The following is a 24886-nucleotide window of genomic DNA, read 5'->3' as shown; positions in this document are numbered from 1 at the left end:
TGAAACAGACAGTTTCGACACAACTGGGAGCCTAGACCCAGGAGGCTCAGAGAGGGAGAGTGGCGTCTTGCTGTCAGTCGGTGAAAAGTTTGAAAAGCTTGGCATTATTTGTCAGAGCAGTATGGTTTGATAAAGAACGGAAGAGAATGAAACGCGATGGCAGCTGGAAAAACTCCAGTCGCTGCTGAATGTGGACGAGTGCTACTAGCCAGCTAATTAGCCTGAGGAGTCAACTGGCCGATGACGACAGGTGAGTGGAGAAAGTGAGGGACGTAATGATAGAAGGACCTACATTTCTGCCAATACTGAGTTTGGACTCAAGCAACGTAGCAAAGATATGGAGGAGTTGGAAGAAGGAGTTCACACTATACATAGACCTTACCTACCTCAAGAGAGAATGGCAGAGAGCTGTTGAACATGCTGATGAGTGACGGAGCATCAGCCAGGAGAATAGTGAGTACAATGATGGTACTGTTTGATGAACACTGTTATCCAAAAGTGAATGACAACGCTTACACAGAGTTTTTGTGAAAAACCAAGGATTAGATTAAAACATTGACAAATATGTCTAAAGAGAGACTTAAGAGTCTTGGCCATGTAACTTTGGAGACAGAGTCCATGCACTGAAACAACCTGCAAGACAAAGACTGATGATATCTGCTGTAGCTTTTGTGGCAAACACACGAGAGTAACAAGAACAAGTATCCAGCTTTTGGCAAGAAACGTAAAAAGTGCAGGAAGGAAAATCATTTTGCTGCCAAGTGCAAAAATGAAAAAAAAAAAAAAACCCAAGAAATACAAGCCAGTGCATGCAGTCTCAGAGCAGGACAGTGATGCATATCAGGACATCATGACCACAACAGAAGCAAATGGGGACATTAAGACAGTAAACCAAATGAAAGAAAAACACAGCCAAAGTCAGCAACTCAAAATGATGAAAAAACTGGTTAACTTCCAGATAGAGTGTGGAGCTACCTGCAATGTTATCCCCATACAACTCCTAAACCCAGAAACACAGCTGGAGCACACAGAGAAGGTTCTTGTGATGTACATCAAGACCTGGTTACACCCACTTAATTGTGATGTTAAAATCAGAAGCTCCGGAAAAAATAATTCCATTCCTTTGGAGGGCATTGAGGGGTTCAGCCAGCTGGAAGAATTTAGGAACAAATGTGTGGTAACAACCAGCCATGCCCAAGAATCTCTGGAGGGTCTTGAGGTTAACTGGCACCGGATACTGTGCTACAGCTTTGGTTTTCTTCTAATCCACTTCGACTACATTTCCTTTGCAAATTGTTTCTGTGCACGTTTATCCTCTCTTACACTTTGAACAATTGCCTGCAATGATTGAATTGAGAGTTTTAAACTTTCCAGAGTGTAACTGTCCACCCCCAGGAGGTGCCAACATTGGGGTAGGAAGAACAGATTCAGGGCAGAGATGATTGAAGTTTCCCTTATGTAGTTCTTTGTCCTTTACATCTGGGGTGCCATTTTCCTATAGCGGTTTGACTTGAAGTTGCTAGGGTACCAGTCAGCTCAGACCCTTTACTGTCTGAGTCTGGTCAAACCCTGCAATGGATGCATGTATAGAATACACAGTATTATTGTCTTTTACCCTTTTAAAACATTGCAAGGTGTCACTATTAAACAAGGTTGATTCAAGTACTTTCAGACATCATACAAACCACTTCTTCTCTTGCAAAATAAACTGGATATCGAATAGTCAGTGAATCAGTAGTGAGTCACTGAGTGCATGAGTGAAAAACCACTCCACAATAACTAAAGTTAGTGTAAATAAGGAAATAAAGAACAACATTTAATGAGTTCTTGACCATGCTACTGAGTGGTGAGGAGAAAGCCACTGTTGAGGAAAGCTCATTAAATCTCATCTAGAGTTCACCCAATGGCCTGTGGGAGACTCCAAGGTCAACTTTATTTATTGTTGTTGGATGGAACTACATCTCTTGCCTCTTTGTATCACAAACCTATGTGCCTTTTGAACTATCAGTCTTGGTCTGAGGTAACTAATTAGTTAATTAGTTACTTCAGATTATTCTCTGGGTGAAATTCCCATGCTGGCGTCGTCAGCTCCTCCTTAATTATACCAGCTCACTGGTTGTCATCCTAACCGCCTTAATCTCAGTGAGTAATTTTCCTGGTTACAGAACACATTAAAATCCAGTGCAAACTAAGGAATATGTGGTATGTAACAATAGTATCAGCTGGATGAAGCTCTAAAACTAGATTTGGACACAGAAAGCTTCAAAACAGGGTCTCGAGTAATATGGCAGACTCAGTTGATATTGTGCTTTAATGCTGCATATTTCCATATTTTACATAAAATTACAATAGATTATATTACCACAAACGTAGAGAAAAGTTGTAGCTTTTATCTATTTATTTTTCTTGACCTAATATTCAAATTGAACAACTCTCAAAACACTAGAGTCAGCCTAAGAAATAGCCACCATGTGTTACTTTGTTTGATTCTGGTATTGCTGCCAAAACCTCCAAAATCCACAGACGTGAGCTCTTTAGTGACAGCTACAGCCCTGCCCCTGCCCTCCTCCATTTGTGGCCTACCTCTGATGCATAATCTTGAGTTCCAATGATTTCTACAGCTTGCATTTTTCTGCGATGGAATGAGTGGAACAAAAACCACTATGCCACAAAAGCTTTATAGTATATAGTATATTATAGTTCTTCTGATAATGCTAATACACCAAATCTGCTGGATCAAAAATATATATACAGTAATTCTAATATTCGGTTAAATGTCTCTTGGCCATTTTCACCACAATTAGGTGTCGTTGATGGCCATCCACAAGCTTCTGGTAGTCCTCTGGCTGAATGTTTAACCACTCCTCTTGACAGAATCAGTGAAGTTCAACTATATTTGTTGGCTTCCTGACACAGACTTGGAGATGATCCTCCTTCTTTATTATTCCATTTGCTTTCTTTAGAGCACCAGACCCACTGGTATCAAACATTCCCACAGCACACCACCACCACCACCATGCTTGACAGTGGGTTTGGTGTTCTTGGATTTAAAGGCCTCACCTTCTCTCCTCCAAACATGTTGCTGCTCACTGTGGCCAAATAACTCGATCTTTGTTTCCTCCAGAAGGTTTTTTCTTTGTCCACGTGATCAGCAGCAAACTTCTGTACTTCTGAGCTTTAAGTTGCCGCATCTGGAGCAAGGGCTTCTTTCTTGCCCGGCAGCCTCTTAGTTCATGTTGATGCAAAACACACTTGACTGTGGACACTGTCACCTGTCTTCCAGCTGCTTCTAATTCATTGCAGACTAGCTTTTTGGTGGTTTTTGGTTGACTCCAGATTTCTCTCAGGAGCAGGTGATGGTTTGTGTTTTCTTCTCTTGAGGGTGGCAGTGACACAACTGAGCCATGCACTTTATACTTACACTTTGTACAGTTGATCTTGGGACCTTTAACTGATTTGAAATGGCTCCAAGTGACTTTCCTGACTTGTTAAAATCAATAATGTACTTTTTCAGATCAATGCTGAGCTCCTTTGACGTTCCCACTGTAGTGTTTGTGGCTGAGTCTAATGGCTGCATAAAACAAGCCCTATTAAAATGGGCACAGAAAAGTCATCAGCTCATCAAAGCCATGCTACAAATTACATTTCATTGAGACAGCTTTCCGTAATCACCACAATTTGTTTGTTCAAATTACTAAAAGTATATATTTGACCCAGCTGACTTGGTCACATTTTCAGAAGACCTATAATAAACTGGTTATTGAACCAAATTCATGAATGTTTTTTCATGAGAAAGTAGTATGACATTCCATCACAGAAAACATAAAATGTAGAAATCACTGCAACTCAAGACTGCCATGATATACTGGACATGCTCTTTACAACTGTTCATCACGATATCTATTACACCCTGTCTGTACACCTACCAGAACCTTACCAACCAGAATTATAACAAAATAACTCCCCAAACGAAAGTTCTGGAACATGTCATTTATTAAGTGTTACTACTCTCTATGTTTTTCTCTTTTCTTGCCCTTCACACACAGAAAGAGGACAGGAAGATGCTGAACAATTACATTTCATCACCATAAAAGTTGATAAAAATTATAGTTAGTTCTGGACATTTCAAATCATGATTATCTTTTAAATAACGCAGGATAAAGAAACAACCTGCTAGCAGCTAATTTTCAACTAAATGTAATCATTAGAATGGCATGTATACATTTCAAAGGTAAACTGTAACCTAAACATCGGGCGATACAATACAGAGGATATACTTCCTTAGCTTGCTGGAGTTTTCTGCATTTGCCACAGGACGCTAGCAGCAGCAGAACTACCCAACCACATGGGAGCTTTATGTAAAAAAATGATTAATTGAGTCAAAAGTAAACTGGGTTTCTCTATACTCTGTTCTGTATTGCTGAGCATCAGGGCCCTTGAGGAGGATGAAACATGATGACAGCTGACAAGTGAAAGAGGCTCTTTGCTTACTAAACCTCAGGTTTTATGGGTAATTAAAGGGCTAATGTAAAGACAGACTTGGGATTCTCTTGTGCCTTTGTACACTAAACCCATCATGTGAAATTCACATCAGGTTGTCTCACTCACTCCATTTTCAGTAAAGGCAGGGGTCAGCCAAAAAATGCCACCATGACATTGCACTGTGACCGTGTACTGTAACCTCAGAGAGACATTTGAAAGAAATACACAAACAAATTAATTTGCACGGATTACAGACAGTACAGCGAGGTTGGAGCGGTCAAAACTGTAGAAACCTTTGGCCAATTTAATTCTATAATAATAACGTGATCATTGGAATTGTGTTTGTGTCCACCAAATGAATATATTAATTTGACAATAATAGTAATAATAATAATAATCATAATAATCATAATAATCATAATCATAATAAATTAATAAATAAATTATGCCCAATATTCACTCTCCTCCAGGATCTGTTTTGGTCTTCAATTCCTGAGGGAAATATCTGACTCTCTCTCACTCTATCTGTTGTGAAGCTGAAAACACAAAGACTAAAATGCTCTGTGGAGCTGAGGGCAGCTGCAAAGTCCATGATAATTCTCTGTGGATTCGTCACTACGAGCAGCACCTTTGACGTGACACAATCATTTGACCCCCTGTTAAGTATAAAGTTTTCCTAAGTGTAGCTTTAACTTTTTCAGATGCTGTACAGACCTGTGCGCTGGCTGTGATCGCGGTCACATGCACAGGAACGACATGGGTGCTGCCTCGGATTGGTGGTGGTGGTTGCTTATATCTAAAATCTATTATAGTACAACTCTAAAAGTACATGATGTCAAAAACGTTTCTGTGTGCCCTTGCTGATGAAATTTCGTTTGACTCCTCAAACATATGGCCCCCAGTTTTGTGACAACACATTGCTGTTGACATGCTCCAGTATTTGGGTGGATCTTTGGAGACTTTAGCTTGACAGAGAAAGAACAAAGGTGCATCTAACTGGTGGCTCATCTTGACTGAGCCGAGGCTCACCAACACAGATTTCCACAACCTTTTTATTTTATTGATAGCTGAATAGCTTAACACATAGCTGTTGGGATTTTATTAATCCAAAAAGACGTAGCAATACTGCAGCACAGCAAACAGTCAGCACCAGTTACCTCACTGCAATCATCTGCCTTCATGTTTCAGTAATGTGAGGAACGTTCTGCCTGGTTTAAAGTGTTGCACCATTGTGAACATATCAGCATCATGTTAATGCCAGTACCCTGGCAGATGTATGTGTACTCTCTCCGGATGTCTAAATAAATACTTGAATTGTGCAAAAATGAACATTCTGAGGAGCTGTTGGTTTGGTAATATATATTTTACACCTTTTCATTAATTTGAATTGTGACCAATACATCTCTCCTGTGCTCACCAGTGAGAAGGTTCAATAGAGATGATTATGCAGTTCCCTTATTTCTTAGCACAGTTCTAATCACAATAGAAACAATTACATGGAGGTTAGTGCATTTGCTGTCAGATGGGATGGGATGGAGCAGAGTGTTTACATGTTAGTATACAAATGTGTTTTGATACTGTTGGTTTGATATAGTAAGTAGCTTCCTGTCTTGCCTGTAATGACACCATTGGGTAAAGAAAATCTCCTTCAGATGGTTCTTTATGTGGCAAACTGACTCTACGTTGTCCACAGTCCTGGAAAGAGCATGACTCTGGTTGATGATAAAAGCACAACTAAAAAAAGTTTTATTGCACTACAAAGTTTACTGTGACTACACCTACGATCACTGTGTGACTCAATATCCTCTCTGTACAGAAACCATGGTGACAGGGCTTTCATAGGTTCATCTGTCTGCCACGACGGCCCGCACGTTGCCTTCAACAGAAATGGAAATAAGCTATTTGAGTGCTCATGGCAACATCACACCGACTGACAATGTTTTCTACTTCATCCCTCCCTTTATCTCATCTTGAGAGGGGAAATGGTGATAAGACGGGCCCAGGTAGATGTACTCATCAGTCGTGCAGTGTGTTTTCAGGAGAGCTGCTCTGTGCTACTCTCTGTTGTTTCTTTTTATAGCTGGGCCAGCGACACACTGGGCAGCAGTGTCTGCCTCCTGCCAACCACACCACAATGCACTGCTGATGAAAGGCATGGCCACAGGGCAGACCCATCAGCAGCTCCTCGCTCACAAAGTTCTCCAAACACACCACGCACTCTGAGCACTGCAGCACGTCACGGGGCCAAACTGACCAGTCGCAGTGCTGATGGTTAGAGACACCATCGGGTGTCGGACAGCCGTCCTCCTGTTCCGTTTCAGCTGATGATGAGTTCCCGTTACCATGATGGCAGCAGAAGGACGACGCAGCGGCAGCAGAGTCCATGTTGTTGTACGCAGGGAGCTGTGTGTCGCTGTCCTGGTAGCACAATGATCTCTTGGGCCTCTTGTAGCTGTGTGGAGGTCTGCCGGGATCTGCAGCAGGGGAATCTGTCTGCTCGCTGCTCTCAGCGTCTGAATGTGAACTATCTGTCTCGTCGTCCAGCTTTCCGTCAGAATCCTCTCTCCTGTGCTGACCATCAGCTCTGAACCTCCAGGTTGGCAGGGCTTTAATGTAATCCATGTTTACTAATGGGCGAAGCCAGAGGTCAGGAAAAGCCAAACGCTCAAATAAGAAGTTGGGATCATCCTCCCAGTCTGAGTGGTCAGATGGAACCTGTTGCAGTGATGTAATTGGGTGGAGCAGATAAGAAGTGTACCAGTCCCACAGACTAGCCAGCCACTCCAGGTTGGTAGTGCTGTCCTCTTGGCTTCGGATGCCACAGCGGCGTCTCTTCTCAAAGTAGTCAACCAGCAGGCCATGGGCCAGATAGGTGGACAAGAAGAGAGCTGGGTGGGACGAATAGAAGGTCCAGTCAGCTCTAACCAGGCTGGCCAGTGTAGTGGTGTCAGCGTAACGGAGCAGCTTCAAACTGTAACCATGCAGATTGTCCAAATAGGGCAGCTGGAGGAGAGCCTGGGGGGAGTGATCAATCAGTGATTAGTGATCAAGTATTACAGATTCAACTCTCCACTCAGTTAAAATAGTAAAGGTGAGGTTAGTGTATGGGTGCATTACAGTTTTTTTCGATTGCTAAGACACACTGGTCGAAACTGAAGCGACTTGTTCAAAACTCTTAGCACAGTCTGCAAAACAGAAATGCATGTGGGCTAAACTGTGTCTCACTTTTCATTGCTTTCAGACGAAGTGCATTCAGTGACCACAGTCACCGAAATGGATGAAGTCTTTTCTCATTCACTAGTTCACACCTGCAAAACGCTATGCTTTAACAGCACATTTTTCAAATGCTAACACACTTTGTTCAAAAAAGTTAAAAACACACTCTGGGAATTTCTGCTGCAGCCACATTGAAATCGATTGAAAATTATATCAAAATATTGACAATAAAAATAAATAAAACGAAGATGCAATTCCAAACAGCTGATGGTAGTTTTCAGCTGAAAACTGATTCAGGTGATCTGTGTTTGGCCTCATTAGAAAGCATATACAAAAGGAGTGGCTTCTGATTCTTTTTCCTGTGCAAGTATGGAACAAAGAGCAGCGGGTGAAGTTGGTAGAGAGAGAAGAGCAGCCAGGAGAGGAAGGCTCTCCACACAACCAGCTCTCCTTGCTGGATGCAAGGAATGCTGGTTGTGGCGATATTTCTCCCGAAGCCTGCCAGGGATGGATCAGACATTCAAGAAGATTCTACCCTAGGTGCCTTGCCAGAGAAGATATAAGATGTGACGTCAAGGAAAATGACAGGGTCTGAATAGTATACATGTGTTGTTTTTTAGTTTTATCTCTTACTGTAATTTGTATTCTACCCCTGGAATTCTGAGATTCTGCATTATTCTGTTTACGTAATCTTTATTTTTTGTATGGTCCTGAAGTACTTATGCAAAAGCACAAATGTTCTTGAATAAATCTCTGCATTCCTGATTCAGTGTTGTTTCAATATATTACAGCATATACAATAATTTAGAACCATTAAAGTGCAAAAGATCCTATATAAAATACTGATTTACCTGACAAAAATCATTCTAACTTGAAATATAAGATGTATTTGATGTAATGTTCTCTGTCGTTCCGTTTGTTAAGAGTGATTGTGTGCGTTTTCAAAGTGAGACAATGTGCTAGTGTTTTGTTGAATGAGCTTCTTTTGAGACAAGTATGAAGTGTTTTGTTGGTGAGACACACTTTTGGGCATGAGATTAACTGTTGAGCTGAGCTGCATGATGGAAATGCAGACTGTGTTAAGAGTTTTGAACATGTTGCTTCAGTTTCGACCAATGCGTCTTAGCAATCGAAAAAAACTGTAAGTGGCTACTTTATTGGGTACACCCTTCTTGTAATGCTCCTTTATTCCATTAGAAACCGCCTGCATTCTCTGTGACATGGATCCAACAAGATTCTGGAAACATTCCTCACAGATTCTTTGTGAACGTGACAGCATCTAGTGGATTGAGATGTGGTGACTGTAGCTGCCACTGAAGTACACTTTAGTCATTTTCATGCTGGTAAAACCAGCATGAGATGACATGCCACCAGGGTCAGAAATTAACACCTGCCAATCAAACTGGCAACTAAATAACTAAATGTCTGTACTGAAATGGCAAACTATGCTTTCATTGTTTCATTTACGACGTGCTGCTTCTCTTCTCCACTGTCTGTGTCCGAGTTTCACACACACACACACACACACACACACACACACACACACACACACACACAGTTCCCCCACTGCATTCAATTTGTTGATGAAGTCAATTGTAACAACTGAGTGGTTCTTACCAGCACAGGAAGCCAGGACACCAGCAATATGGAGTTGTAGGTTCCAAGTGTTCTGATCAAGACTACAAACCGCTTCACTGTCGCCCCCTGTCCATATGAAATAATACATGTTAAAAACAAAAGCATGAAAGAAAATGCAGATAATTTCCTTAAAAACAACAGTAGCAAAACTACAGAATAGAAAAACCGATACAAAAAGTTGCATTCAAAGTTTGACTTACAGTAGTAAGTACATTGCCGAATGGCCCCTTTGAAATTCTGTTACTATATTGTTGTTTTTTTATTTCATTAATGTGTCAAGCTGCATTTTAATGTTCTAGCTGGTCATTGTGAGCTAAATTGCAATACTTTATGTGCTGTTAAGTTATATAAAAAACGCACCCCATTTTGTAAGCCCATTGTATGTTTTCTATGTAAAACAGTCATATCCAGAGTATGGAACCTGCACCCGAACACATCTGTGGTCGTGTGTGCACTGTCTAATTCAAGAGTATCCGGAGTATAAGTATAAAGTCGCATTAAATGGCAACACCCAAGTATAAGTTTACTTATAACAAAACTGCACTCGTGTACAGGAGTGAATGCATTTGTACAATACACAGTTCCCCATTTTGTCTTATGGAGTAACAGGATGTGACCTGTGTGATGAAGAGATCCATCCAGGCCAGCAGGTTGATCAGGACCAAACTGAGGACAAACAGATCATTAACCTCTGGCTGGACCGAACGCAGGAAAGTATCCATGGCAGCCAAGGACAGGAACTCCCCGGTACTAAAGAGAAAAGAGGAGGAGCAGAGGGGAGAAGGAGAACAGAAGTGGAAGACAGGTGAGATGGAAGAAAGGAGAGAAGGAGAAAAGAAACAGATCAAACAGATCAAAAAGTGAGATCAAGATAAGATGTAAAAATAATAAAAGTATGATAAGTATTAACAATTAGGGCTGGGTATCACCAGGTACCTCGCGATACGATACTATCACGATATTTTGCCCACGATAATGATAATATCACGATACAGCGATTCTGCGATAATCGATATATTGCAAGAAATTTCATCCACAATACATCACGATATCTGTGTCACTGAAGAAATTCAGAATGTATTGACTGCACTGAATCCATTTCACAGGAATTACAAAACATTGTCAATCAATTTCACATGAATGACAGCCAAGTAAACAAAGAGTATATTGCACAGTGTCTCTTCTTAACACACATACTGACTACAACTATCATTAAATATCTATATGTGTGGGTTTCAGAGCTACTTAAACCATTTTTTTAATTTTATTTGGTTGTATACCTATGTTTGAATAAAGATAAAGCTGTCCTCTAAAGAGGGGTGGAGGTGGTGGGCCAAAAAAAATAAAAATAAATATTTTTTTAAACATTTTTAAATATCGATATTTGGCACCAGTGTATCGATAACGTACCTCAAGACGAAATATTGCGATATATCGTAGTATCAATATTTTGGCACACCCCTATTAACAATAAGCCATTATCATTTCACTGTTCTATAATCACCTGTTGCCATAGCGGTAAATGCCCTCAGGCATCTTAAGGATGTAGGCGGGGCTCTGTGTCACACCAATCTCTGACAGGCTGCTGTGGTTGTCCCAGTTACGAATGTCCACGTAGATGAACTCAATTCGGCCGGTGAACTTGATGGACAGCGAGGAGAAGAAGGCGGGCGGCTGGGACAGACGGGCGAACAGAAACATCTTCACTGGGTGGGCCGGGTCAGGGCGCCACTCCTCCACCAGTTGCTCCGACTGACGCAGTGTTTTGATTCGATGAGCCACATGTGAGGTCATCCAGCGGAAGATTTGCTCAGTTTCTATGCGACGGCCGTTGTACTCTTTCAGCATGACTTTGCCCTTTGATGCTGAAGTCTGAGGAACGGACATGATGAGAGTGGAACGCAGCCAGCCCCGCTTGATACATGACCTGGTCGGCAGAACAGAGAACCACCGTGTCAGAGTTACAGACAGACTTTGTCCTGGAGCACTGCTCTGTTTACAGATAGGAGGACATGTGTAACCTGACAATTACTGGACAGTCTTTCTTTCTTAGTCCCACACCAGCACACCACCCACACTCAAACTGACATGTACTGTGTTCTGATGAGATTCCCCATATCACTAGTTCTGTTCTTCATAAAATTACAGTCATCCAGATGCAGATCCAGTTGCTGAAATTCACTGAGCTGTATATACGCAATGTTGTTACCTATTGTGGGCTAAAACAATTGGAACAACACTGTGAAAGTATAACCAATACATCCCTGTCACTGACTGATGTCTAAAATAGGTGCCAAAGTGAAAACAGCTTCTCGCACAAATTGGCCATTTTATTTTTCTATCGATAAAACTCCAACAGAAGTACAGAAGCATGAAAACCGGAACTAAAGAAATCTCTTATCCTGACTTGGACAAATCAGTGCTTCTGAGGGAGAACCTGTTTATCACCTGTAGTCATCAGAGCAATTGAAGGTTCCAGTTCTGATCCCAAACTGAGACACTTTCTGCACCATCTTCCCCCAGTTGGACTGACTGAGCAGAGCCTCCCGGTCCTGGGCAATGACCTGCAGACACACATAGGGACATGACAGGGTCAGACAGGCATCTCCAAACAAATGTGTTAAGGGACATGAAGACCCTTCTGACAGAGTAAGAACAAGTCTTCACTTCTCCTTCTTCTTCTTAGTATTTTTTACACGTCTCAATTTACGACAAAAAGTGATTCAATGACATCTGATCTTTTCGGTAATAATCACGTCAGCTTGATATATCCCTTTCAGAGAAGAAATTACAAACAGGCTTATTTATTGGGCATATGTTTATGCGCCTTGGTACCATGTAGTTTAAAATCTGATCACAAGAGACTGCTGAAACTATTAACTTTCCTTTTCAGTGGTTTTCACACAGTAATAAGCAAATATTTGATATGTCATCCTTGCAAACCGCAAAACAAATCCAGCTCATGTAGACGCTCACATAAGCTCATCAAATTACAGAGAGATGAAATAAAATAATAAAGTGACTGCAGAAGAAAGTTAAATATTTAGAAAAGTAAAGCATCGTTTGTTTGGCATAACCATAAACTTGTTGCCAACGAATTCTGCATGTCTCACAGTTATGACTTCTGCCAAGCCGTATCCAGGGTGTTCATTTTCATGACTAACTTTGACCCGATCTCCACCTAGTATTAACTGTGATGCAATGAAATGTTAGTTGCATCTGTTGACATTATCTAGACAATGACATCTATTCATGGGCCTTTGCATTTACACCTGGTAATAATACCAAGTATTAACATCTGGTGTAAATGCAAAGCATACAATTCAACTGCCAGACCCCTCTGTTCACCAGCTTCATTGCCAGAGCTTCAAAATAATCTTAGACTGATAAAGTTTCTCATAGAATTAGATCATAATCAGGCCTTTTTTAAATTCAGTGAAGCAGAACACAAGGAGTGGGAGGCATTGAAACAAATAACACTATGTCGGAAAATAGACATTAAGTGCAAACAATGGCAACAGCATAACAAAACAAAACAACAGACAACAACCAAAAGCATAAAGGGGCATACTGGCACACTGTATGTTTGCAGACTGTGTGCGTGTGTGTGTGTAGTGGTTTGGTAATAACCAAAACAACCATAAGTATAATGGGAAGGAGAAACAGAATAAAATAATAGATTGAATTAAATAGAATAACATTTTAGAACTGCAACTGGCAAGGAAACAAAGGTCTGTATATCATCCGTTCATTCAATTTTGCAATTCGATTTGGCAAACGGAAAGAAAAAACAAGTTCAAATGTGTTCATTTGTTTATTTCTGTATCCACCAACGACTGGAAAAAAAGTTTTTCATATTCCGCCTGCAACAGAAAATCGAATAACTCACCGAATACAAACAAAATAACAAATTAGTTTATGTTGTTTATTTACTGACTCTAAGCAGAGATGATGCCATCACCTACGCAAGTTGCCTACACTGTATTGAGCATTTATACATGTGTGCTGTTGTGTCTGTGTTGTGGCAGTGATGAGTGGATCGCCAGCTGTACTTTCCCCTTTAAAACACACCAGCTCCTTCGGCTCACAGCTGTGTCTCTGGGCTAGAGAGAGCAGACAGGCAAAGTGTCTGTAAGGATGGTCGCCCGTCCAGACAAACCTGCCTTGAACAACTTGGTTTCGGCAAGCTGTTGTTTGCCACCAGGCTGCGCGTTGAGGGGCAGCCTACCCTTCAGACATACAGCCTGTCCACTCTCTCTTATCCAGAGACAACCTGGCAGTGAAGAGAGGCTCTGGAGGAGTACAATCCAAGAAGAGCAGCAGCCAGCCAGTCAGGAGGGACTGCAACGGTAGATGAGTGTAGTGTGTTAACTGGGTGAACTATAGGTCGTAATCCCTGTTATAAGCACCGCCGCTAAGCACCAGAGGAGAAGCCGGATAATGTGATGCTTTCAAGCAGACCAATCACAGTGATTGTGGTCCGGGTTGCTGCATCGTGCAGTTAGATATGTGTGGACGTACACTCGGGCTGTGTCGTAGGGCATTAACTAAGCTTTGCTCGATTTATGCGGTGGAAGCATGGCATTCTGGCTTCCACACTTGTGCTTAGTGTCGGTGCTTATAACAAGGAGTGTGACCTGTATAAATGTTTAAATATCGCAGGTTTTTCATCATAGCTATATGTACATTTAAAAAACTAAGTATTCATTAAAATCTGAGTGCCCTCTGATCAATTGATTTCCTGTTTGAATCAATAAAAGGAAAAAACATGTTTTTCTTGTTTTTTTATGTTCAGAATCCAAAAATGAAAAACCAGAAAACCAAATTCAAACAAGGGGTCCAAATTTTGGTTTTGGTCTGGGTATCATTGAAAAATCCATTATTTAATCAAGAATCAACATTCAGAAAATGAAAAATTATTTTTTATTTCATTATTTGTTTATGAACGTGACACAACTTTGTTTTTTGTACTTTTGATTTTATGCTCAGATCACAAATAGGCAATTCAAAAAATGGGCCACAGACCCGGGCAGAATTTGATTTCGATATTTAATTCGTCCCATTTGTGTCCCCCTGAAGTTATTTATTATGGCTTTATTGACTCACACATTGGGTCTGGCTCACAAACTGCTCTGTTTATGGCAGTTTATGATAAAAGTTAAATAACAGTAACAACTAGCGCTGTCAATCCAATTAATTACAAGCTTTGTGATTAATTAATTGAAATGAATACTAGAAGGCTAAGGTGGACAAAACAGAGTACAGTCAGGAAAGTACCAGTCTCTCCAAAGTTCATTTTTAGGATCAACTCTGGAAAGTTATATCAACTACTCAATTTCTTGTTTAAATAAATAAAAGTTGTGATCTGTGTGTGAAAGCAGTACTCAAAGCTCACTTTGTAAAACTTGCTCAATGTAAACCAGACCTCAGGATTCAGAGGCGGTTTTGCTATATTGCCCTACAAAGACTAACCGCAGTAACTACACCAACTATGAAACTGAGAAAAATGGCTTTAAAGACTGTCCAGTGGTTACATTCTTCTTGAATATGTATCCTTTAAGTTATTTTCGTGTCTTAAAATGCATGACAATCTAAAAATGCAGATGGTGCATCTCAAACAGACATACGGTCTTGGTCAAAAGTTGACATACACTTGTAAAGAACATGTATATCATGGCAGTTTTCACTTCTAATGACTTCTACAACTCTTACTGTTCTATGATGGAATGAGTGGAACAAGAAGTACTGTGTCAACATTTTGGTTCAGTAATGAATTAATCAGGGTTCTTCTGAAAATGTGACAAAATCTGCATACAACAAATCGAATAACCAACTGAGGTGATTATAGAAAGTTGTGTGCATTAAATGTTCTGTGTAGCACCGCCTCTGAACTTCTTCTGAGTGATTCTGATTGATAACAGCTGGCTTTTCTGTGCCCATTTTAATAGGGCTTGTTTGATGCTGCCATTAGACTCAGCCACAAACACTACAGTGGGAAAGTCTAAGGAGCTCAGCATTGATCCGAAAGAGAACATTATTGATTTGAACAAGTCAGGAAAGTCACTTGGAGCTGTTTCAAACAAACAACTGTTTGTAAGTATAAAGTGCACGGCACAGTTGTGTCACTGCCACGATCAGGAAGAAAACAACAAAAAAATTCTGTCAAGAGGAGTGGTTAAAAATTAAAACAGAGGATGACCAGAAGCTTCAAAAGCACCTAATTGAGGTGAAAATGGCCAAGAGACATTTAACCAAATATTAGAATACGGTATGATTATTTTTGATCCAGCAGATTTGGTCATATTTTCAGGAGACCTATAATAAATCAATTACTGAACCAAATGTCATGAATGTTTTTTGACCACGACAGTATAGGTAGTTCAACGGTAAAGTGCAGTTACTACAATCTTCTTGTCTTCTTCCTGAGAAAATCTAGATCTTATTTTTTATCTTCTAACTTTAAATCTGTATTTAAATGTTTTGATATCTGCATGTTTAAAACGTTTAAATACATTTAATTTTAATAGTAATTAAGAAGCAAATAAGGCAATCCTCCAGAAATATTTTGTGAGGTTTAACCTTTTAAGATGTATTTAGTGTCACTGTAATATGTATTTAAACCTGTTATTAGAATGATATGTGCTCATACAATATAATCTAGTGCCTGTCTTAAAAGACGGCAGGCAAACTGCAGTAACTGCACTTACTGCAGTTTTGCCTTGGTTTTTGGTTATATTTTGTAGTGTACTGTGTTGTACTCTGCTTTGGCTTTATGGGGCAGTATTGCATTCAGATTGTGATGCGTTTGTACATTTAAACCTACGTAAAGAGGTATTCCTTCCCTAAATATTGGGAACTTGCGCAAGAAAGATCTTCTTTAACAAAAAGAATAGTCAAAATCAAAACAGCATAGTGAAATGCTTGGACAAAAAAGTTGAATGATGCCAAATTAAGATAGAGATGATGAATTTTTTCTGTTATTGTCATGTCCCCCTAACTCCTTCGCCCCAACAGTTCTGCTCATTGCACCATAATGGAGTGCTTTTACCTGAACCAGCCAGATCCCATCTTTAGTGTCCTCTACCAATTCATAGAAATGCATCTCGCCACTGAAGTGTGTGGTGCTGGCATCTCCTGCCTCTGTCTGCTCCTTCTCTTTCTTGATGGCTGAGTAGAGTTCCCCCTGTGTCAATTCTCCTGTGGGGGAATAAAAAAAATAATAAAGTCATGAAAAGATAGATGTCACATGTTGGCCATTGCTCTTACAGACTGGACACACTAATACACACTATGTGCTGCGTGGCGGCTGCATCGCTGAGCAGCCGCTGCTCATTCACATGTGTTTACATCGGGTCTGATAGACTTTTGATAATTATCTATAAATATGATTTTCCTTCATCCCGCTGAAAGAGCGAGACAGCTGGAGGGGGAAAGAGAGGGAGCAAGGGAGATGAATTGAAAGTGAAAGAAAGAGTACACAGGAAAGAAACTGTCCTTCACCTATTGTGTGTTCCCCTCATGTCTGTGATATATTCGACCAATACAGAGATTAAAACTGTAGTGAAAAAGTAGTGTGCGTCCATTGAGCCCAGCCTGTTATCAGTGTTGAATATTTTCCATAGTGACATTTACAATTAAGTCCCTAAAGTACCACAGGTAAGGGTGAAAACCAATAAGATTGTTCACATTTGATGTAAACACGCCTCCTGAGACTGATCATAACTAGAGAGCTTTAAGCACAGGTGTGAACACCCCATTTGACACACATTTGACATTCAATCACATTAAAGGACTGCCTACTCAGCTGGCGTCCTCCACAAGAACAAGAAAAAGCTGCAACAAAAGGCAGAATGGAATACACACTGTTTCAATATATAATATTTTCAACAACCATTTTCACTGCGACAGCCACACAACTTTCTGGTGGACTCCTAATCCTACATATTGTGATGTACTGATCTTCATTTATACCCCCCTTAACAGCTCAACGCTCAATTTATGTGGCCTGCACTCCTCCCACCCACTGCGGAGAAAGGACCCTCAACTTATTAATGAACCCACATTTACAGAATATCTGCACTTTTAGCAAAACCTGTGAGACTCCTGACGAGGACCAGGACCAATGCAGGACCATACAACCTCAAAACGTAACAGAACAATATTAATACCACCCAGAATCAAAATTTGGTTGTTAGAACTCGTGGAGAATAAAAAAATATTTGGTCTGGTAAAATAGAAAACTTGCAGTTATTAATTTGATTACTGTAAACATAGCAATTTAAATGAATACATCATGAATACAACATCTTAGAATTAGAAAGGAATTCTAAGATGTTGAGAATATTATATATAGTTTCGACCCAATCCAGTGAAGAATAAGTGACTGGTGTGGTTTAGAATACATACAAAGAATTAGGAAAATGCTGACATTTAGCTCCTCAGAAATAAATAACTAATAAAGTGTGTGTTGGTCAGCTGTAGGATTTTGAAAGATCCCATTAATATGGTGTTGATGAGTTGGTGGAATGACCCAATAGTAGTTTCAGGATGTAACTCCAGTTCTATGTAAATGCTGCGTTACTCACAAAATAATACAGCAAGAACACCCTGACTCTCTTTTGCAATCAGTCAAATACGGACATATGGAGATATGGTAACCCACCGCTATCAGTGGCTTCAGCACTGATGTGCAACTCTCAACAGAGATGAAATAAGAAACGAGGTATCTGATGATTAAGACTTTTTCATGAACGTTTTCTGTCAAAGGAGTCAAACGTCTATTTTTGTGGGTTTACGCATGTGAAAAAACAACTCATAAAGACAGCTATATTGGTGTAGAAGTGGTAATACAGGGAGAGAAAGAGAGAGGCAAGGGGTGGCTTATGGATAAAATCTGTTAACATTGTGATAGAATTTAATATTATAATAGTAGTATACATACAAAATATTCAGGAAATGCAACTGAGAAATTTTACTGGGTGGACTTATATCTGAGGTACTTATTTTAAAAATCATGAATCTTGATCAGAGCATTAGTTGACACTAGTACTCAGACAGACTTGGATCAAAAACAAGAAAATGTACCTAAATCACATTCTGTGCATATGATACTCCTTATTTTAAAAGTCATTTGTTTTAAAGTGGCACTGTGCAATTTCAGAGAAGAAATTCACACCCATAACACAAACTCAAAACACAACATAATATTGAATGTTCAGGGAACATTCCATGAAGGTTGCCTGAAGGGTACGGGAATGTGATCTAAATTTATTGAAATTATGTGATATAGTTATTATAAAATAACAATGTAATCTAATATCATGATTCACAACAATCAAACAAAACCAGATCTCAATGAACAGTTTGTTGCCTTGAAGAGTTGAAACGATACTTTATTTTAAAGTTAATGAATAACCTACATTTAGTTTGTCTACAAGTGCCACGTCTTCTTGAAATATAAAAAAAATCTTAATTATCAAAAAAAATAAAATATCAGAGCATATTTCATACTTCCATGTTCATTTTCTTGGTATCATATTCCCATAAAAGTCATATCTGGATGTGTAACTGCACAGCTAATTTGCATCTTTACATTCTTATATCAACTGCTGGATGATATATCTGTTTTGGCTCTTGTTTCCATCACTTACCATAACTGTCGAATGAATGAAGGAGGTGATAGCTAATTTATGCTTAATTAAACTTAAATATCTCACACATCGGGCAACCACTAAAATACAGTTTTTTCCCACAACCATCAGATTAATTATTTTTACATCTCCTAGTGGTCACTTCTCATGGATTTAAGCAAGAGCTGAAGTAGTCGGAGTTGGCCAAAAGATGGCTCCTCCAAAATAGTGATGTCACAGTTACCCTAACAGTTAACATCAGTTATCATATTAACAACAAATAACACATGTCCAAATGGAGTTTCAGGGCCAATCAGCACCATCTGCAACAAAAGACAGAAAAAGACATGATGGTTAGAATGTTAGATGGTTGTTCATCATATACAAGCAAAGCTTGATGGTTAGACAACTCTCTGTTTTGCTCTTGTCTCTTGTTGAAGATATATTTGCTGGTTTGATGCAACAGACAACACAACCTCTATTTACCCACAGTCATTACATTTCAGCAGCCCCAAAGCTTTCACTGAATACATCCACAAATTGATATTTGACTGTTTGCCTCTGTGGAAGTCTGCTCCAGTTCTATAAAACATATTAACAATCAAAAGTACTCTCTGCACAACTTCAATAGTTCGTAAACAAGAAATCAATCTTAGAAAATATTAAACTTTGGAGGAGCTGTAGAACAAAGAAGACTGTAGTGAACATGAAGTCAGTATCAACATAGAAATTCATTTTATGAATGAGAGCTGTTGTGTGCCTCATCTTCCCGCCTCACTGATCTCCAGTTCATACATAGTCTCCCACAGGCATCAGCACCTCTACAACAAGAGAGAAAACTCTTACTGTCTGCTGGACAACCAACAGTCTTCACTGCAACTGAATTAAACCAAAACCAAGCCTATACTACAAGACATTTTATTAGGGGAGAAAACATCAGATTTGTGCATCCCAATAAACACATGTTAACTTGGGCACAGTTTCTCATGTAGAATATTTGAACTGTGTAAAATACAGCTCTCACATACAGAGCCGAGCTGTTAGGAGCCACTCTGTGTCCATATGTCCGCTATAAGTTCATGTTCGGCATTCAATGTTTAAAAAAAAAACAATTCTGTTCAGTTACATGATTATTATATTTGTTCAAGGTATCATAAAGTGCACATACCATAAATGACTTAAAATCTTTAGAAAATGTTAATATAAGCAGCATTAGGGAAATCCACTTCAGGCATTCTTGACAATTCCACTTTCACGGTAAATACAACTGTTAAACGCATTCATTTCAAGTCACATGCACGAAGTGTAAGTGCAGTGCTGCTGTTTCCTCTAACCTTTTCCAAATTCTATGCAGGTCACTTAAATAGAACTATCAAAAAATATTCTGATGAAAGTCTGACACTTATTCATGTCAGCAGTTGTTGTCATCAGGACTCATTAGGCTATCTGGTGCAAGCTCTTGCAGTTTGTAATCTCTTTAACAGTCCATGTCAAATGCTGGAGTTACTACACATTGTGGGCTGAGGCAGACTGACTGATGAACTGACACAGTCTGTCTAACATTGTGAGCACAAATAAAACCATTGTTGCCAAATATGAGACACATGGTGCAGACAGGCTGACATCAAAGGAAAAAAAAGGTTAGGTCTAAGGTTCAAACTGGCCAAAATGAAAAGTATTTTACTACTACGGTAAGTGTGGTTTAGATTTGGAGGTATAGTGCAGTGGCCACACTACTAATAAACTAAGTATAAAACTTCAGTGCTATGCCTGCCAAGAAAGCTTTCTGATGGTCACGTGCCGTGTATGTTTCGAGGTAACAGACATTTACCTTTAGCTGACATTAGGTTTGATGTCTGAAGTGGTGTCGTGGTAGGTGTTGACGAGATGTGAACTGGAGCTTTCTCAGGGCATCTGAAAAATAAAAAATTTGACCTATTAGCTAAAGGATGACTTGTTTAAATAACACCAACACCTTCTTAATTAACCTCTGTAGCTCTGATACAGTTACCCAGTGATGCAATTACAACTTTAACTATTGTATAATCAATACCAACTGATGGTGGTTATTTTGTGTAGCTGCTAGCAAATCTCCACAACATGTCAACACACTACAGTAACGTTAAATTAAATAAATGTTAGCTAATATTGCTTTGAGTTACTGTTACAAAACCCAAGACATAACACCAGCTTTACTGTTTGTGATATTAGACATACATCGAACATTTTTAAACACAACAGACACTACGTTAACTTATGTTGAAGTTAAACAAGTTAAAATTTAGCTTAGCTATTGCCCGACTATTAGCTTTCAATAACAAACACTGACTAGCTCTTTTCTGACGAACGACAGAAAAAAAAGACATCAATTAAAACCACAATATTAAGAATGGTAAACATTCCTTAAAGAAAATGTGTTTTAAGGATACCACAATTTAAGTATTTTACCTATTTATTGATTGAATCCAGCCACATCAACAGACAGGTGTTACCGGTGTTCAATGAGCTGGAAGCAGTACTGACCCGTTTTCCACAGCCGTTGATAACTCGCTCCACTCTTGCGAACGTCTGATAATCTCACTTGTGCAATGAATGTGCAGTTCATGAATTGGATTAAATGACCAGTTAATGACTTTTTTTCAAATGTGTGTAATGAAACGTTTTTGAGCTTATTGCAAATCAGATGGTAATAGAAAGAGAGACAGAGGGTTAGAGATGGATAAGAACTCTTTTATAAGTATATTATAACAATAACACTTCACTATATGGACTGAAATTAAATTTCAACTTTAACCCCTAACCCACACATTTCAACTTTACAAAATTAACCCTCAGAGAACCTTTAGAGAACATTCTCTAAAAGGTACTGTAAAGGTTTTTCAGCAATAACCTTTAGACGACACTCAGAAATATCCTTAGGGGAATGTTCTCTAGGTTTCACAAATTAACCTTCTGAAAACCCCCCCGGGAACATCCCCTTAAGGTTCTCTGAAGATTACAGAAAAATATCCTTTAGAGAACTCTCATGGAATGTTCTCTAAAGGTTTTCTCAAGGTTACATAAATTTAGCCTCTGAGAGTACGCAGGGAACACTCCATAAAGGTTCTCTGAAGGTTACACAACAGATAACCTCACAGAACCTTTAGGGTACATTCCTTAATGGTTTTTTAAAGCTTTTTATAAAAAATAATCTTTTAAGAACATTCCTAGAATGTTCTTAAAAGGTTAAAGAGCTATCCTTAAGGGAACATTAACTGAGGGTTATCTGTTTGCTGGGAAATACATCTTTTTCCATAAGTGAATGAACAACCTGTTCTCAGAGGAAAATAAAATCCCAGAACACTGTCATCGCAATCAGACTGCCCTTCTAGCGAGACCAACAACATTAGCATGGATTAATGATAGCATCGATATAAGAATGGACATGTAGCGTGAATATTAGCAGAGATAGTGCTAACTGTCACTCAGACAGAAGATCTTCTTGTGTATTGGGGCGCCACTCTGCTTTTATAAGCCCAATAGGAGGATGAAATAGCATTCCCAGATATTACAGGTGGGCTGTCTGCAGGGCTGTCCTGGTGGCTTTACCCAACAAGCCCAGAGACACTGCCGCTGAGATAGCCAGTCGTGGTAGTGTGTTTACCAGGGCAACTACGGCTCACAATCTGCTACATCAGCTCTGCCACTGGCTGTTTGTTTTAAACAACAGTGAGAAAAACACCAGCACAACCCATTAACACCAGACAGCCACTGAACACGATAGGGAGGGAGGCCGAAGGGGTTGGTTTGTTTTTACCTGCAAAACTAGTAGAGCAGGTCTTGTAAGAATATTTGTGGGATCCATTATTACACTTCCCTGAGAAACTAAAAATAATGTTATTTAAACAATACACTTAAATCAGATCTGTTATTTGGCATGCTTTTATAATATGAATACTATATTAGCTGGTGTACACAGTGGAGCCAACTTCACATCCCGCACAACCTTTCACCAGTAAACAAGCTACAAAATAAAAGTCTTGAAAGTATAATGTTACATCTGGTATAATATATATGTATACGTATACATACACATACATACATACATACATACATATATATATATATACATATATATATATATATATATACATATATATATACATATATATATATATACATATATATATATATATATATATATATATATATATATATATATATATATATATATATATATACATACATATACATACATACATACATACATACATATATATATATATATATATATACATACATACATACATACATACATACATATATATATATATATACATACATACATACATACATACATACATACATATATATATATACATATATATACATATATATATATATATATATATATATACATACATACATACATACATACATACATACATATATATATATATATATATATACATACATACATACATACATACATATATATATATACATATATATATATATATATATATATATATATATATATACATACACATATATATATATATATATATATATGTGTATGTATATATATATATATATATATATATATATATATATATATATATATATATATACATACATATATATATATTTAGTTAATAAAATGTGATAAATAATATAAATAGTAGCATGAGTACCTTTCATAATAATAACCAAAATTACAAACAGATTATTGATCAGCATTCAGATTTAAAGGGGTGGATAATGGTTAGGGGGGTGCTGGCCCGAAAAAGGCTGAGAATCACTGTTTTTGAGACTAGACTATGACTCATCATTATGTGATGATGAATCAACTTGTTTCCATGTGAACTTCAAACAGGGTCGCAAGCACAATACAACACGTCAGTGATGACAGAGACACCCCTGGCCCGACCTTTACCTGATTTCTCAACGAGCTCGCTGACATCCTTCTTCTCGGCCAGTCCAGAGTATCCCAGCCCTCGACACTCCAGGATGGTCTTCAACTTCTTGTAACTGAGAGTGACCGGGTCCACGAGCTGAGTAGCGAACATACCAGTCTCGTACCAAACTACCGCCTCAAAAATCCTCGCTAGCGCAAACAACATTATGAAATACAAGAGCAAGAAGAACAGTTTCAACCACATCTTGTAGCCGGACGAGAGCGCTGCTGGGACAAGACGATATCGGTCAGTGGCAGTCCGTGACAACTGCACAGGCTACAAGTTTAAAATCACTTTCTACCCATTCACAACAGATATTAGCTCACATGAGATATATGTAAAGACGTCAGACCTTCATGGTTGAATGACGTATGCCTGGGAAGTTATTCCCTGGCCGTTTACTTCTTAAACCAGCGGTTTATATTCATGAATTCTGCTAACTAATTAGCTTAGCATTGCAGGTAGGCCTTGGTGATGTATCAACCAAAACAAAGATGTGTCGTCAGCTCAGGTGTCGGCAGCGCTGCCGCAGGTTGACGCTGAATGTCAGCAGCGGGTTGGGCCGGACTGTCGCGATCCCAGATGTTGTCAACGTTACAAAACGACGAGAATTACGGATAGTTTTGCTCCGATCAGCTGGTGTACACAGTGGAGCCAACGTCACATCCGGCACCACCTTGCACAAGTAAACAAGCTACAAAATAAAAGTCTGCTAAAGGAAAAAAATAATGTTAAATTGTCAAAATATAACTGCTATAATTGACAAAATGAAAAAAGAAACTGTAATGTATAATTAGGAGTGAGGAGGATTTTCCTTCACAATTTAAAGGTTCAAGATTCAAAGTGTTTATTGTCAGAGTAAGGAAACATGTTTCTCTGTACAATGAAATTCTTCCTTTGGTGTCCACAGAATGCCGACAATGTAAAAAGAAATATATACGACAAAATATACAAAATAAAGCAATTTTACAAGGCACATGTGAT

The 24886-nt window shown here is 38.9% G+C and overlaps 1 protein-coding gene and 1 long non-coding RNA gene across 2 annotated transcripts; both read right to left on the bottom strand.

The window, feature by feature from the left end:
• Positions 1 to 3975: 3975 nt before the first annotated feature.
• rnf103 (ring finger protein 103) lies at positions 3976 to 24590 on the bottom strand. Its single transcript, XM_030396730.1, has 7 exons — positions 23881 to 24590; positions 16385 to 16533; positions 11785 to 11900; positions 10841 to 11263; positions 9954 to 10086; positions 9316 to 9402; positions 3976 to 7497 (listed from the first exon to the last, which is right to left on the bottom strand). Exons 1-7 carry the CDS (start codon positions 24104 to 24106, stop codon positions 6499 to 6501), a joined length of 2133 nt encoding a protein of 710 aa, XP_030252590.1. The 5' UTR covers positions 24107 to 24590; the 3' UTR covers positions 3976 to 6498.
• Positions 16586 to 22972, bottom strand: LOC115568953 (uncharacterized). Its single transcript, XR_003981469.1, has 3 exons — positions 21414 to 22972; positions 20797 to 20879; positions 16586 to 19288 (listed from the first exon to the last, which is right to left on the bottom strand). It is a non-coding gene; the product is annotated as an uncharacterized LOC115568953 (long non-coding RNA).
• Positions 24591 to 24886: the final 296 nt, after the last annotated feature.

The sequence above is a fragment of the Sparus aurata genome, chromosome 18, assembly GCF_900880675.1.
Source record: "Sparus aurata chromosome 18, fSpaAur1.1, whole genome shotgun sequence".
Classification (NCBI taxonomy): Eukaryota; Metazoa; Chordata; class Actinopteri; order Spariformes; family Sparidae; genus Sparus; species Sparus aurata.
This window is presented reverse-complemented; position numbering and strand designations above follow the sequence as displayed.

Bases quoted from the DNA above. Each gene is read 5' to 3' on its own strand.
- rnf103 (XM_030396730.1), bottom strand. From the start codon at position 24,106: ATGTGGTTGAAACTGTTCTTCTTGCTCTTGTATTTCATAATGTTGTTT. The intron at 16,534-23,880 runs GTAAAGGTCGGG...ATTCCCCCACAG, and splicing joins CGAGCTCGTTGAGAAATCAG to GAGAATTGACACAGGGGGAA. The intron at 11,901-16,384 runs GTAAAAGCACTC...GTGTGTCTGCAG, and splicing joins ATGGGATCTGGCTGGTTCAG to GTCATTGCCCAGGACCGGGA.